At 40.9% G+C, this 17,107-nt stretch overlaps 1 protein-coding gene across 6 annotated transcripts in view; it reads left to right on the top strand.

Annotated features, from left to right (window-relative positions):
* ZNF618 (zinc finger protein 618) overlaps window positions 1-17,107 on the top strand; it is a 180,155-nt gene that overhangs the window by 133,220 nt on the left and 29,828 nt on the right. For 3 of the 6 annotated variants that reach the window (XM_058302509.2, XM_071217037.1, XM_058302508.2), the window contains 2 exons: window positions 4,749-4,808; window positions 5,360-5,449. In XM_058302509.2, coding sequence (XP_058158492.1) covers window positions 4,749-4,808; window positions 5,360-5,449 — 150 coding nt within the window. The remainder of the gene's footprint in view (window positions 1-4,748; window positions 4,809-5,359; window positions 5,450-17,107) is intronic. The other 3 variants (XM_004470128.5, XM_023592173.3, XM_004470126.5) reach the window with 1 other exon arrangement.

Below are 17,107 nucleotides of genomic sequence, written 5' to 3'. Positions count from 1 at the left end.
CCGCAGGTTTGTTGGGGGATTAAATAAGGTCGTGGATGTAAATCACTTATTAGCACAGTGCCTGGTACATAGTAGGTGCTCAGAAAATAACTTGCTGTTGTCATCTGAGGGGTTTATCAGTGCGTGGAGCTGCCCAAAGGATCCAGTGTTCCATGCCACATCATCCTTGTCCCAGTAGAACTCCTGAGGTTGGAGCCACACACACAACTGGCTGGTTTTCAGCACACTTACATTGAGTGTTGTGAGCAAGACAGATATGGCTCTGCCCTCAGGTATTTCTCATGGGAGGGGAACAGTAGGTAAGTAAGCAGGCAAGAGCATCTGTGTATTCTATGGGGCTGCTGGAGGATGCATTCATGAGTGATTGACACAGGACCTGGCTCATTCTCAGAGAGTAATCAATGAGAAATGTTACTGAGAGATAGCTAGGCGCTTGAGAGCCAGCCCAAATAGTAAGCCCGGCTCTAGACTTCATGGCTGTGTGATGTCCTGAGAATTTTCTAATCTCTCTAATCTGTAGGTTCTTTAACTCCAAAATGGGGTGATGACAATAAGACTCAACTCTGAAGATTGTCATGGGGATAGATGAGATTATATTTGTAAAGGAGTTAGCATAGTCTTTGACACAAACATAGAAAGCATTAATTAAATGGTACCCATTAATTATCCAAAAGATGCAGAATAAGAAGAAACTTGTTCTCTATATCTCTAAGTCTAATAGTCTAATAGTGCTTGAATCTGGGCAGAATTAATCACAAATTATAAGGGGCATGGAATTGAGAAACCTGAACAGAGTTTGGCTCTCAGCATACACCCAGTTTGTCTTTTGAAAACTGAGATTGATATAATACTATGAGGCTGCCCTAGCTGTGACTCAGCAAGATAACAATGTACTTTTCGGGCTTCTGCCACTTGTAAGCAGGCCAGTCTGTAGAACCTTGAAGACAACTAAGTGTAGAAAAGCGGGAACTGATAGAGGGACATTGCATTCTGGAGGGACCAGTCACCACAAGGTGAGGGAGAAGAGGAAAAACCCTGACAGCATTGCATGGGAAGTAAACCTTCCATCTCTGACATAGCTGAACACATCAGAGAATTACGTACTGGAGGGGGAGAAAGCTGGAGCCAACAGAGAGCAGAGGTTTCCTATGTGCAACTCTGCTTGAAGGGGGGAGGTGGACTGAGAAACTGTGAGCATCACCCCTTCAGCTGCAGATATGAAAATTCTACTACCATGATAATGGGTAGAGGGCAAAACTGAGAACAGTTTATTTATGTTGTCTACTGAAACAGAGTAAGTCTGGATTCATTTATTGGTGACTTGCCTTTTATGTCTAGATAAGAATGAGTATCTTCAGAGAAGAAACAAAAAACATGGGAACTATGAAAATTCCACATAACAAGAAAATGAGAGTTTAAGAGACTCAGAGGGAAAGCATACCTCTGAAAATGATTTACTGTAAAATCTAGAAGAAAATTCCATTTGACAACTTCAAATGAGTATAAGAAAATATGACCTGTAAAAAAGGAGCCTAAAGTTGTATGGTAAGAAAGCAGCAGGATGAGATGAAGAGGCAATGGGAGAGGGGTGAAATGAGTAGGAAACTGAAAATATAAGAACAGAATTAAAGCCTACATTGCAGATTGTAAAAAGCAGAAATTGATTTAGTGATTTGAAGGATAAATTTGAACAGATGAAGATAATGAAAGGAAAAATAATAAATATGGAGAACAGATCATCAATTACAGATAACTGGTGTTATTGTATCAGTGGTACAGAAGCAATACTCCAAAAATAAAATAGAAGAGATTTTGTTCAGCTAAAGGAAGACCTGTGTACACACATTTAAAGGGCTCACCATGTATCAGGTGGAGTCAATATAAAGAGAACCATACCTAAATAGATCTTAGTGACTTTTGAAATTACAAAGATAAAGGAAGAAAATTATGTAGGCAGCTAAGCATTAAAAAAAGTTACCTGTAAATGAATTTAAGGTGGACTTGCTTCAAACTTGTCTGCAGCAGTAAATGCTAGAAGACAATGGAGTAAGTTTTGAAGGGAAGAGGTTATGATCTAGGAACATTATAACTAGACAAATTGTGATTTATGTGTAGAGAACAAAGCAAGGGCTGTTAAACATACTCCTCCCATATTCCCTTCTTCAAAAAAAAAATTATTTAAACAGATACCACTGAACGAGTGGTGAGGCAGATTTTAAGAGCTCAATTATGAGGAATTTGTGAAAAAAAGAAATTGGGGTGATTACTAAAACCAGATAAACTAAAAGTTTCAGGTGTTCCAAATCTGACTATAAAATTGAATGCATAAAACAAAGGTTATTGTAAAAGCTTAAAAATAATTTTTTAAAAAGCAGGAGGAAAGGAGTAGGTGAGGAATAAAGTTAGTTATGTTAAACCACTTCTCCTTAAGTGTGGTCTCCAGACCATTATCTCCTAGAAGCTTGTTAGAAATGTAAATTCTTAGGCCATACCTAGACCTACAGAATCAAAATCTTTGGAGATGGAGCCCAGCAATCTATGTTGTAACAACCTTTCTAGGTGATTCTGAAGCACATTAAAATTTGAGCAGCACTGGGTAAACTACCTTTCTCAGTGGTGATAAAATCTCATTTCTCTCTTGATTTTAGCAAATAGAGAAATATATGCTGCCCAAAACAGTAGAAACTATTGGAGAATAGTAAAAAGTCATGGAATATTGGAGAATAATGGAAAAGCAAAGAAAACAGTTCATCAACTGAAAACTAAGGCAACAACCAGAAAGGATAGAGCATGGAAAAAACCATAACATACAATCAAACATACATAAAACAAATAGAACCAAATTAATTACTCCAATAAAAGTAAATGGCATAGTCTCTTCTGTTAGAACACAAAGATTCTCAGGTTAATTTAAAAGAATCAAATTACTAGTTATTTATTAAAGACATCTAGTTAGTCCTTGTCTGTTACTCTAACGTTGCACTTCTCTTTCTCAGAGAACATTTCCTACTTCCTTAACAAGATGAAAATTTCCATTATGGTTTTCATAGCATTGTTATATCGCTTTCCTAGAGTACTTATTGTGGTTGTAGTTTTAAATTTATTTGTGAGATTATTTGATTTTTCAGTCTGCTTCAGACTGCAAAGTCCATGAAGGCATAAACCATGGCTGTTTTTGTTCATCATTTTGTGCTGGCATTTAGCACAGTACCTGATAAAGGAATAAAAATGCAAGAAAGTTTAAGAAAGTGTGTTTAGGCACATGTAGACAATTAAAAAGCAGGGTCTGACAAACAATGTAAGTATAAAAAACAATAATATTAATACTAGGCAAACTGAAAAATATAATAAAATGTTAGAGCAGCAGTTCTTTCCCATGCCTCAGTAACTTTGGGGGGTAGGGGCTTGTTAAAACACAGATTGCTGGAACCCACCCCTAGAATTTGTGTCAGTAGGCCTGGGGTAAGTACTGAGAATGTGCATTTTTAATAGGTTCCCAGGTGATGCTGATGCTGCAAGTCCAGGGATTATGCCTTGAGAATCACTCTTAGAAAATATTTATTGTTGATAAAGAGTACAGCTCACATTGAAGAGTTTGAGCCCATGAGCCTTTATGTATCTCATGAAATATTGTCTAAATATACAAAATAAATTTTTAAATACTGTGAAATGGGAGAATTTATCATAACCTTTAGTCTTTTACAGATCAAGTAGACAAGGTTATGTAGATCTCAATAATAAAATTAACACACAGCTGACCCTACAACTCTGAAACCTACAAACAGCAAGTAATGTATCTTTTTCCAGTGTTCCTGGATCAGTTATAAAAGTCCTTTACTCCAAATTTTTAAATTTCTGTATGGGGGAGGGGAGGGCGATAAACAGTAAGAAACCAAGTAAGAAAAAATATATATATTTGTAAATACATATAACAAAATGTTGATTTCCTTAGTCTACAGAGGGATCTTAGATTGTCTAAAATGGCAAATTACTATAGAAACATCAGCTGTAAACACAAATAGGAAAATCAGAAAAGAAAAAAAACCTATTTGATTTCATTAAAAATCAAAAGACATGGAAAACAAAAGCAGTAATGCAATATGGCTCCCCACTCCCCACTTAAGATAGGCAGGATTTAAGGTATTGATACTTATTGCTGGCTGCAGTATGTGGAAACAGCCTTCTTCACACCTTTCTTTTGGGGATGAAAATTCGCTCAGCCTTTTGATAGGCTACTGGTGCTATGGCAATGAAAAGGCTTAAAATGTATAATCTCTTTCTACTTCTTGGAATTTATCCTGAGGAAATAATGGAGCAAGTGTGCAAAGATTTCTACCAGGATGTGGATCTCAGCATTTTTTTCTTTTTTAATAAAGGAAACAACTTTGAAATGGTTTAAATGTCCCTTGTCTTAGGGGACTGGATCAGCAAATTCTAGAGTCCAGTGAGAACCATGTAGCCAATAAATGCCAGTCAAGATCAATATGTATTGATGGGGCAAGATGTCCACAAAGTATTTTCGATTGAATACACAGGTTACAAGAGGAGCCAGACAAATGATGATGTCGGTGGAGAAGCTGCCCCACCTGAGCAGGAGGGAGGAGTGGGGATTGGGGTGAATGGCGAGAAACCCTCTCCCTCAAGGGGGTAGCTGCTGCTCGTTGTTTTGCAATTACCGATGATTGAAATTTCTCTTTATATTTTTATTTTACGTTTGTATTTATCAGTATTTTATAATTTTCCCCCAGTGAACAATATTACATCAGAAATTTTTAAGAAGAAAGAAGTTAGGCAGTGCCAAAAGAGAGGTAAAGATAAAGTCTGGTGGGTCCTGAAAGGAAGACGTGACCCCTTCTGCCTGGGGAAGGGTGGGGGTTGGAGGCAGGGAAGGCCTTGGAGACCAGGGGACCCGTGTTTGGCCATTGCAGAGGGCAGGGTTTGCGAAAGGGGGTGTTAGGGAGGTTGGCATTGGAGATCATCTCAGATGACCCCTGTTTCCTGAGCACTGAGGCTGGGGGTGGAAGCGATGAAGGGGAGCAGTGTGTGCCAGGTACTGTTCTAAGCACTTGACATATATGTTTAATCCTCACAGCAATCCTATAAGGTGTTCCTATGACTATCCCCATTTTACAGATAGGGAAACTGAGGCACAGAGCGATTAAGAGACTTGCTCACAGTCACGCAGCTCTGAATGGCCGAGCTGGGATCTGAACTGTGGTGGTCTGACTCCAGAGTCACGGCTCCTCGTTCTAAATGGTGGTCCCACGATGGGGAGGGAGTTGTTGGGGGGCCAGGGGAGCATGCTGTTGCTCTGGGTGGGGGCAGGGGCCCATTCCCACACCTGCCTCTCCTTGGACAGAAACCGGCAATTACACCTGTGAATTCTGCGGGAAGCAGTACAAGTACTACACGCCCTACCAGGAGCATGTGGCCTTACACGCCCCCATCAGTGAGTACCTTCTCCGCTTGGGGGGTGGGCTCCAGCTGTAGGCCGGGGCTCTGGAGCTTTGCCAGGAGAGGTTGAAGCCCAGGTGAGCTTGTTTCTGGGTCAGGCTCTAGTTCTCTAGGTCTGACCTGGGCCCACATTTCTGCAGTGGCTGCAGTAGCTGGGAAAGGCCCACCCTTCAGCCAGGAGTGTCACTCCTCCCTCCGTGGAATGGAGGCTTTGGACTCAACGTGGATTTGGGGTTAGGAGGGTGAGTGGTACTTGTCCCAGTCCCTCGGTGGTTCCCCCCCCCCACATCCAAATAATGGGATTCTGGAACACGGCCTTGGTGGTGCGATGCAGCTGCAGTCTGAACTAATGTGGGGACTGGCCACCTCCCGGGGCTCGGGGCATGGTGAGGACAGGACAGCTCCCCCATTTGCCCTTGGTGGTGGAAGGGGCACTGAGCTGGCAGCTGGGAGCTCTGGGCCCCGTCCTGGCTGGACCACAGGCTTGCTGGGGCCTGGGGCAGGCCACAGCCCGAATCTCAACCACGATCCGTCTCTCCTCCCCTGGCAGAGAAGGGCACGAGCTCTAAGGGCCCTTCCATGGGGACATCCTGGTTGTCTCTCTTCTGATGCTTGAGGGTTACTGTGATTTCCCAATTCTCCTGCATGTCAGAGGGGCACCCCGTTCTGAGACCCCCACCCATGGAAAGCGGGAGCCCCTCAGACCTCTTCTCTCTGTGTACAGATGGGAAAACTGAGGTTCCGACAGGTAGGAGATTTAAGCAGTTGCAGGGCAGCCGGGCGGGATGTGTAGGAGTGTGTGGGGCGTGTCACTGCCTCTGTTTCTCTCAGCGGAGCTCAGGGCCTCTGGGCGGGGCTGGGCAGAGGTGTCCAGACTTTGGAGGGTGTGGACAGCTTCCCCTTGAATTCACCCCTGGCTGAGGCGTGTGTGTCCGCCTGGGTGGTCACCACCTTGTCTGTCTGACGCCTGTCCAGACTGTGTCGAGGCATCAGGGCTGTGGCTGGGCTAACATTGACCTCCCTGCCCGGCCCCTCCGGGCATCCAGCTTGCCCTGGTCAGGAACCGGGGCAGCTGCCCACTTGTACTCTCCAGTGAAGCAGCAGTTGCCCTGCCTCTGGTGCCCAGCAGGGGATGCTGCCCCGAATGCACTTAGAGTCAATTTCAAGGTCAACCCTTGGCCTTGGTTTCAGCCTTTGCAAAACGTCTCCAGTGCCACTTCTCTTCTTCCCCAAACGGCTTTTCCTGGGGCAAGTTGAGTAGGTCACTGCGTTAGCAAGGGGGCAGGTGGACCCCGGGCCGTTGCTCTTACCTGGGAAGCTGTCCTGCCTCTCCCGTCCCACGGTGCGGTGGGAGGAGATGCATTGCTTGTCCCTCACCTCTTCCTGAACAGCCAGGTGCTTTTTTCTTGAAATGCTTCCCCTTTTTCTCTGATCCTCATTTTCTTTTCCTCTCTCTTGTGGGCTGGTCTTTCTGCCCCTGTTTATTGAATAAAATCTCTTTACTCTTTCTTCCACTCTGTGAATTGTGAGGAATCTAGGATCCTTTGTGTATAAAATACAGCACAAGAAATTTAAGCTTAATCCAACAGAGATTAATTTTCTGAGGCTGACCAAGAAATAGTTCCTCGTTGGTCTCTGCATCCAGAGGTTTGTGTGCCCGTGGGCTCTGTCTGGAGCCAGGCTGGACATGGTGGCCTCAGCAGGTACCATCCAGGGCGAGGGCTGGAGACACCCTGGGTCTGTGGACTTGTGAGAGTATCTGGATGGAAACAGGCTGAGTGAGTTGTGAGTTCTTACTAATGGAGCACATAGTATGCATTCTTTTGAGTCCAACTTCTTTCATAAAGTAAAATGTTTTTAAGACTCACACCTGTTGTTCTCTGTATCAGTTATTCTTTTTCACGGCTGAGTAGTATTCCATTGCAGTGAAACTGCCACAAGTTGTTTAGCCATTTACCTGGTAGGTATATTTGGGTTGTTTCCAGGTTCAGGCTATTATAAATAAATCTGGTGTGAGAAAGCTGACACACAGCTTATTGTGGACATATGTGTTCATTTCTCTAGGGGTAAATGCTAAGGAATAGAATTGCTGGGTTCTGCGGGGAAAGTATGTTTAACTTTGTAAGGAACTGACACACAACTTCCAAAATGGCTGCAGGATTCCACACTCCGACTAACCATGCATGGAAGTTCCACATGTGGTGGTAGTGGGATTTTTAATTCTAGCTGTTTCGGTGAGGGTTGCAGTGGCATCTCATTGTGGTCTTAATTAGTATTTTCCTGATGACCAGTGATGTTGAGCATCTTTGCATTTGCTTGTTGACCATTTGTATATTTTACTTTGGAAGTTGTTGCCCAGTTTTTGGTTAGGTTGCTTGTCTGTTTATTGTTAAATTTTAGGAGTTCTTTATATATTCCAGACCCAAGTACTTTTTCAGATATATATATATATCTGATATATATATATAGTGTGGTATATATAAAGTGTGGTTATTTTCTCCTAGTCTTTGGCATGCCTATTGATTTTCTTTACTTGAGCAGAAGTTGTTCAATTTGATGAGGTCCAGTTTTATCTTTTTTTTTGCTTTAATTTCTGGGTCCTGTCCGGGAACTTCTTGCCTGCCTCAACGTGGTAGAAATGTTTCCCTTTATTATCTTTGAGAAATTTTATAATTTTTTAACTTCAGCATTTATTTTTAGCTTTTGTACTTAGGTCCATTTCAAGTTACCTTTTGTGAATGGTATGAGGGATGGGTTGAGGTTCATTTTATTCCATAAATAGTTCCCACATAATCTGTTAAGGAAGTATTCTTTCCTCATTGCATTGCATTGGAACCTTTGTTGAAAATCCATGGAATGTATAAATAAGTGAGTTTATTTCCGTTCCATTGATCTATTGTCTGTCTTTAAGCCAATTCTCTATGTTCTTGATTACTGGTGCATTATAGTAACTCTTAAAAATCAAGCGCTATAAGATTTTCAAATTGGTTCTTTTTTTTCAGGGTTATTTAGCTTTCTAAGTATTTTGCTTTTCCATATAAATGTTAGAAATTTGTAGCCAGCTTCTACAAAAAGCCAACTTTGATTTTGGGGGGAATTAACATTGACCCTATAGATCAGCTTTGGAATAATGAACCTCTTGACAATGGTGAGTCTTCCAATCCTTGAGCATGATGTATCTCTCCATGCTAATTAGGTCTTTTTAAGTTTTTCTCAGCAACAGTTTGTGCTTTTCAGAGTAAATGTCTTATACATATTCATTAAATTATCTCAAAGTATTTTACGTTTTCGATGCTATTGTGATTTTTTATTTTCCAATTGTTCATTGCTATAACATATAAACACAATTAATTTTTGTATACTGAATTTGTATCCTGCATGCAACTTTGCTAAATTCACTTATTCTAATATTTTTTGTAGATTTCTTGGAATTTTTCCTTTGTACATGATGATGTCATCTGCTAGTTAAGACAGTTTTGCTTCTTCTTCCCAATGTATTTTCCTTTTTTTTTAACTACTTAAAATGGATATTTTATCTTATTTTTCCAAGTTTATCAGTAGTCCTGCTCAAAGTACGTGTACTTGTTTTGGGTACTGTCATGTATACCAGTTTATCATTTGTAGCACAGCTTCTGGCAATCAAAAAATAGAAACAAAATAGAGAAAGGTCAAAGCACTAAAATATCATTTGATTGTTATTTTTACAATATTTAGTGAAAATTAGTCTCACATTAATACTACACAATGTTCAGTGGTTTATATAGTATTTTTTCATTTAAAAAATTTCTTGAGGTATATCATTCATACACAAACAGTAAATGTAGAGTGAAAGTTGAGAACTTATAAAACGTGCAAAATATTATCCAGGTCTCCCATACGTCTCCCTACCACCAATACCTTGCATTTTTGTGAAACATTTGTAACAAATTATGAAAGAGCATTGTCAAAGTGTTATTACTAATTATAGTCGGTATATTTATTACATTTGGTGTATTTTTCCCCAACCTACCCTATTTTTGTTTTTGTTCATGAACTATACAATTGATCTAAAGTGTACAATATATTCCTTTTATTATTATATTTTTCTTTCTCACTGTTCTGTTTAGGAACATCCAGTACAGTGGTGAATAAAATAAATGAGCAGATAACCCTGCCTTGTCCCCCATCTTAGAGTTCAGTTTTTCATCAAGTATCATCATTTTCATCAAGTACTATGTTAGCCAAAGGAGGATGAGGATTTCATCGTTGCCCTTTATCAGGTTGAGGAAGTTGTCTTCTAGTCCTGTGTACTGAAAGTTCTTATCATAAATCAGTGTCATGTGGTTTTTCTACATCTGCTGAGATGAATCTGTGATTGTCTTTTGTTCTGTTAATATGGTGAATTATGTGGATTTTTTTCGTGGAAGTCATCATGCCTATATTTTATTAAAATACATTAATAATAACAAAGTTTTACTTTGAAATCAACAGAATAAGGTTACAGTGTTGGGAGCTTCTTTTGATGTCAGAAGGAATGACTTCCTACTTTGAAGCTTCTTTTTTCTTAGATAGGCATCTAAATTATTTTAAGACTCAGGGCAATTTGTAGACTTAATCTTCTTTCAAGAGCATGTTTTCTGCTCACTTCTTTCTAAAGTTCTCCAGGATTTTACCTGGCTTTTAATAGTTCCCAAAATTGACCCCTCAAAGGGAGGGAACTACATTCCTCAGATTAGCAGAGTGCCCTGATTTCAGTCAATGATATGCTAATGATGGTATTATTAGAGTAAATAGATATTTCTGGTGAAAGTTTTTTAAAAACAGCTTTATTGAGGCATGTGCAATAATTACCCTTATTTCATTTGTACAGTTTGGTAAGTTTGACACGTATCTATCACCACCACAATCAAGATAAAAACATATAAGTCACCTCCAAAGTTTCCTCATGTCCTTTTTATCCCTTGCTCTCCACCTCTCCATCTCCAAGTGGACATTGATCTGCTTCTTGTTACTATACATTAGTTTGCATTTTCTAGAATTTTATATACATGGAGCCTTACGATATGTACTCTTTTTGTCTGACTTTTGTCATTCAGCATAATTATTTTGAGATTCCCCATGTTTGCATGTTTCAATAGCTCATTCCTTTTTATTGGTGAATGCTTTATCCATTGTGTAGGTAAATATACCACAAGTTTCTTCATCCATTCATCTACAAATGGATGTTTTGGCTTTTTCCAGTTTGGAGCTAATACAAATAAAGCTGGTTTGAACATTTGTGTGTAAGCCTTTGTATGGACAAACGCTTTTATTCTCTTGGGTAGGTACTTAGAAGTGGAATGGCCAGATCATATGGTAGGTAGATATTTAATTTTTAAGAAACAGCCAAACTGTTTTCCAAAGTGGCAATTCCTAGCAGCAGTGTATGAGAGTTCCTGTTCCTTGCCGACCCTGGTGTAGTCAATCTTTTAAATTTCTCATTATAATTGTAATTTGCATTTCTCTAATAACTAATGATTTTGAGCATCTTTTCATACAGTTTTTTGACATCCACATATGTTCTTTGGTGAAGTGTTTAAATCATTAGCCTATTTTTGAATTGTTTCTTATTATTGAGTTTTGAGAGTTTGAAAAATTATATTCTGAATGAAAGTCCTTTATTAGATATTGGCAAATATTTTAAAATATTTTCTTCCAGTCTGTGGCTTGTTTTTTCATTTTCTTAAAAGTACCTTTAGGGATGCAGGTGTAACTCAGTAGTTGAGCACCTGTTTTCTATGTATGATGTCCCAGGTTCAATTCTCAGTCCCTCAAAAAAAAAAAAAGAGGTATTTTTAAAAGAACAGATATTTTAAGTTTTAGTGAAGCCATATTTACCAATTTTTTTCTATCATGGATTATGCTTCTGATGACCTAAAGAGAACTTTGTCTAATTCAAGGACTCAAATATCTTCTCCTCTGTTTTCTTCTAAATATTTTATAATTTTAAGCATTACATTTAGATCTGTGTCTATTTTGAGTTAATCTTCAAATAGGGTGTAAGGTGTAACTTGAAGTTCATTTTTCTGCTTATGGATACCCAGCTGTTTCATCATCAATTGTTGGAAAGATGATCTTTCTCCACTGAATTTGTTCCTTTATTGAGAATGAGTTGTCCGTATATGTGTGGTGTATTTCTAGACATTGTATTCTGTTCTTTTGATCTTTTTATCTGTCTTTATGCCAGTTCCACACTGTCTTGCTTACTGTAGCTTTATTGTAAATCTTAAAATCAGGTAGTGTTAGCCCTCCAAATGTGTACTTCTTTTACAAAGTTGCTTTGGTTTTTCTAGGTCCTTTGCATTTCCATATGAATTTCTACCATAAAATAGTAAAGTGTGTTGACCTTTTTGGGGGGATTCTGTTGAGACTATAAATCAATTTGGGAGAATGGACATCTTAACAACTTTTAGTCTTTTGTCCCATGAACATGATATATCTCACCATATTTATATTTTCTTTAATTTCTCTCAACCATGTCTTATACTTTGCAGTGTACAGGTGTTGCATATTTTTGCTGAATTTATCCCTATCATTTCATATTTTTATGTTGTTATAAATAGTATTGCATTTGTGATTCTAATTTCAAATTGTTCATTACTAGTATATAGAAATTAAGTGTTTTTTTAATATATTGGTCTTATATCCTGCAACTTTGATAAACTCACCTATTCTAATAGGTTTTGGTATATCCTATTGGATATGTTACTTCAACAATCATGCTGTCTATACACAAAGACAATTTTACTTCTTCCTTTCCAAACTAGATGCCTTTTATTTCTTTTTCTTGTTTTGTTCAGAGTGGCTAGAATTTCCAATATAAAGTTGAATGGAAATGGTGAGAGCAGACCTTCTTATCTTGTTCCTGATTATAGAGGGAAAATATTCAGTAGTTTGTTGTTGTTGTTGATGCCCTCTATGAGAATGAGGAAGTTCCCTTCTATTCCTAGTTTGCTGAGAGTTTTTATTAGGAATAAGTGTTGGATTTTGTCAGTTGTTTCTTAAGTATTTCAGTTGCTCATGATTTTTTCCTTTTAGTTTGTTGATGTGGTGAATTACATTGATTTTTTAATGGTAAACTATCCCAATATTCCAGGGATAAGAAATAGGGTCTATCTTGTTGAATATTCCATAGCCACTTGAAAAAAGCTGTTGTTGAATGTAGTGTCATTTGGGTAAAGTTGGTTGACAGTGTTCAAATCTTCTATTTCTTTCTGCTTGCTCTATCAAGTAATGAAAGAGAAGTGTTAAAATCCCTAGTTCTAATTGTGAATTTGTCTGTGTATTAGTCAGTATTCTCTAGGGAAATAGAACCGACAGGAGATATCTGTAAATAATATGAGATTTTATAAAATTGTCTCATGACCATGGGGATGCAAAAGTCCAAATTCTATAGGACAGGCTGCAAAAATGGGGGCTCCATGAAGGTCCTCAATGAGTTCCCCAGGAGATGCTGTCTGTCTAAGTAGAGATGGGAATTCTCTACAAATGTTGAAATAACTTCCCCTTTTACAGCCTTCAACTGAATGGATGAGACATCACTCATCGCGGACAGCATTCTCCCTAATTGATTGCCAGCCATCTATGCAATCAACTCACTGATGATTAAAGTCCATGAAATGCCCTTGTTTTACAGTTAACCCAGTGCTTGCTTGACACACAGCTGGGCACCATTACCTGGTCAAGTTGACATTAGCCTAACCATGAGTCTGTTTCTCCCTTTAGTTTTATCAGTTTTTTATTCATGTATTTCAGAGTTCTGTTACTAGGTGCATACTCTTAGGATTGTTTTGTCTTGATGAGTGGGCCCTTTGAAATTTTGCAATGCCCTTCTGTATCTCTGGTACTACCCCCTATACTGAAATCTAAATATAGCCACTCCAGCTCTTTCATAGTGTTTGCATGGTACATGTTTTCTCATCCTTTTCTTTTAAACTATTTCTTTGTATTTGAGGTATGCAGATATAGTTGATTCTTGTTGTTTTATCCTGACAGTCCCTGCCTTTTAATTGACGTGTTTAATCCATTTACATTTAATATAATTTGTTAATGTAGTTGGAATTGTGTTTATCGTCTTGGCTATATTTTTACTTTCTGTCCATCTGTTCTCTTGTTCCTTTTTTTTCTTATTTTCTTGCATATTATATTAAATTTTTTAAAAATCTATTAGCTTTCTAGCTGTACCTTTTTTTTTAAAGTGGTTACTCTGTGCTGTGTAACATGCATCTTTTTTTTTTAAGATTTTTTATTTATTTCTCTCCCCTCCCCCCATTGTTGTCTGCTCTCTGTGTCCATTTGCTTTGTGTTCTTCTGTGTCTCCTTGTATTCCCATCAGGCAGCACTGGCAATCTGTGTCTCTTTTTGTTGCTTCATCTTGCTGTATCAGCTCTCCGTGTGTGGCACCACTCCTTGGAAGGCTGCGGTTTCGCTCAGGGTGGCTCTCCTTGCACGGTGGGCACCCTTACAAGGGGGTATCCTTGCATGAGCCAGCACTCCTTGCATGCAGCAGCACTGCATGTGGGCCAGCTCACCACATGAGCCAGGAGGCCCTGGGTATTAAGCCCTTGAACCTCCTATATGGTAGGCAGATGCTCTATCTGTTGAGCCACATCTGCTTCCCTGTAATATGCATCTTTAATGTTTCACAATCTATCATGAACTTATAACACATACATACAAGAATCTTATTAAAACTACTCCCATTTAGTACCTTCCTCTCCTTTGTGTTTCCCCATCATACATACATACTTATATATGCTCTAAACCTTAAAACTGTTTTTACTTTGAACAGAAAATTATGTTAAAGAAATTTTAAAAATGAGAACATGTCTTTTATATGTACTACATACTTAACATTTCCAGTGCTTTTCCTTTGTGTAAATTTGAATTCTGTTATCATTTTCATTTACTCCGAAGACCTTCCCTTAACATTTCTTATTTGTCAGTTGGTTGGTGATAGGTTCTCTCAACTGAAGGTATTTTTATTTCATCTTCTCTTTTGGAGGATGTTTTCTCTGGATATAGAATTCTAGGTTAAGAAATTTTCCTTTTGGCACTTAAAAATGTCATTCCTTTATCTTCTTCTTTTTTTTTTTTTTTTAAATTTCTCTTGCCTTCCCCACCCCCCTGCCCCAGTTGTCTGTTCTCTGTGTCTGTTTGCTGCGTATTCTTCTTTGTCCACTTCTGTTGTTGTCAGCGGCACAGGAATCTGTGTTTCTTTTTGTTGCGTCATCTTGCTGTGTCATCTCTCTGAGTGTGTGGCACCATTCCAGGGCACTCCTTGCGCGCATCAGCACTGCTCATGGGCCACCTCCACATGGGTCAAGGAGGCCCGGGGTTTGAACCGCTGACCTCCCGTGTGGTAGACAGACGCCCTAACCACTGGGCCAAGTCCGCTTCCCTCCTTTATCTTCTGATGAGAAGTCAGCCATCATTCTGATTATTCTTCTTCTGTATTTAATATGTCCTTTTTTTCTCTGGGTGCTTTTAAAATATTTCTCTCTATTACTGATTTTCAGCAATTTGATGATGCTGTATAGCTTTTTGTGTATATCCTCCTCAGGGTTCTTCAAACTTCTTGGCTAATGGGTTTCTGAAATTTAAAAAAGTTTCAACCATTATTTCTTCAAATAATTATCCCTCCAATCCCTTATGTTTCTTATGAGAATAGTCAGCCATTTATCTGAGACTCTTTCTTCCTTTTTTCCGTAAGAGACCAGGTAGGAATTCTAGAGTGGTAATGTTCCACATAAGATCAACATTTTGTTGAGTGAAATGAGTGAGGAGCTCAGGAAACTCATCCTGGCTTGGTCCAACCTGACTGACCAACCTCTGTGGCCCTGGCAGTGGTGCCCGTACCTCACCGGGCCTTGGTGTCCCCAGCTGCCTCATCCGCCCTTATAGGAGAAAACTTCATGGCACGGGGATGTCGCCGTTGGGCATCACAGCTTTGTGCTCTACTCTTGTGGCTCTGAGCTTTATCTTTCTGGCCATTCTTCCATTGAGCCACTAGTTTGTTGATACCACAATATCTTTTGAGCACTTACTGTATGTCGGGGAATAGGCCAGGTACTGAATGCATCAGTAGATGAAACCAGAGGGTCATCACAGCGCGTATGGGCTAATGGGGGGAAGAGACACCGACCAGAAGACCGTGTGTCATTGTCGCTGGTGGTCAGTACGAGGGGGAGACACCAGATAGGAAGAGAATGGGGAGGGCTCTCTGAGGAAGTGATGTTTAAGAGGTGCGTAGACCCAGCGTAGTTACCCGGGCAAAGTTTGAGGGAAGAACATTCCAGAGAGGGGGAGTAGCCTGGGCAAAGGCCATGAAGCTTGAAAAAGAAATGGTAGTAGAGGGTGGGAGGAGGTGGACGGTGGTGGTAGGGAGCTAGGAGGAAGCTGGAGCGGTGAGCAGGGCCCAGGCTAGGGTGGTTAGATGGAACAGGTGGTTCCCCAGCGTGTACTCCATTGTGTGCTTCATGGGTATCCTGAGCTCCCTGTCACAGTGAAGGAGGGGAGGGTCTGCCAGGATTTTTATAGTAGGAATCATAGATGGTGAAAAGGTCCGAGCCAGAGCGGCTTCCAGAAACCATTCTGCATGTGCCGAGACCAAGGCCTCAGGGGAAACGCATCCTGCTGGGTGTATTTACCCAGGAGTTCCCTGTTCCTTGCTGGAAGGTCCCCGAGTGTGTGGGTTGGTGCCCTGGGCCCCATGGGGCCTTGTGCAGAGGCCTCTGTGAGCAGCCGGCAGGTTTGAGCTCCTCTGCAGTCCTGACACTCAGTTTCTGTGAGTCCATAAACAAGTTTACAAACCCTTCTGGGCCTTGGCTTCCTTCCCTCTGAAAACTGCCCGTAATAACTGCTTACGTTTGCGTAACAGCTTGCCGTTGAAGCTGTGTGTGATTTTATTGCACAAAATCCCTGTGAGGTCAGTTACGCAGAGGTGGCCCTCCCACCGGATTCCGAGGTGGCTTGGCTGCTTCCCAGATCAGTGCAGTGACCTACCCGCCACGGCCCTGAGCTGTGGGGACATCGGGGAGAGGGGTCTCTGGACCCCTACCACAGCGATGTGAAGGCTTAAAAAAATTGGGGAACGATTAGGTGGGCGTCCATCCTGTGGGAGTTGGGGGCCTCTGAGGCCTGTGGCCCTGAGGCTGAGAGGGAGGGAGTACACGCAAGTACCCCCACCACCCAGACCTCTGTGCTTCCGGAGTCAGAGAGCGGGTGACCGGGGAGGGGAGTCCGGGCAGCGAGGGCCCACGCAGCAGACTGAGTCTTGGGGATGTCCTCCTGGGAATGGGGTGGGGGGATGGGGCTTCCTGAAGGGGCTGATGCTGAGGCACCCCCTAGCTCCCAGCATCTGGACACCACCAGGAAGGGGGTCTCCAAAGGGTGGGAGCTCCCAAGCCCTCTGGGCACAAGGCCTCAAGATGGCGAACAGAGGACCATAGAGTGGCTTCCTGTTTCTGCCGCTCACTTCTGTGGACCTTGGGCAAGGCCCTGCTTCCTGCTTCTGTGGGCCAGGAATGGGCAGAGGTGCAGGGTCGGGGGGGGGGGGGCCTTTAATTTATTGATTGTGAAAGCAGCAGGTGGGTTCCCTCATGCCCAGGATGGACACTGTCCTGGGAGTGAGGGC

The sequence above is a fragment of the Dasypus novemcinctus genome, chromosome 8 (assembly GCF_030445035.2).
Source record: "Dasypus novemcinctus isolate mDasNov1 chromosome 8, mDasNov1.1.hap2, whole genome shotgun sequence".
In the NCBI taxonomy this organism is placed as follows: domain Eukaryota; kingdom Metazoa; phylum Chordata; class Mammalia; order Cingulata; family Dasypodidae; genus Dasypus; species Dasypus novemcinctus.
The sequence above is the reverse complement of the archived record's forward strand: the minus strand, read 5'-3'. Positions and strand labels throughout refer to the sequence as shown.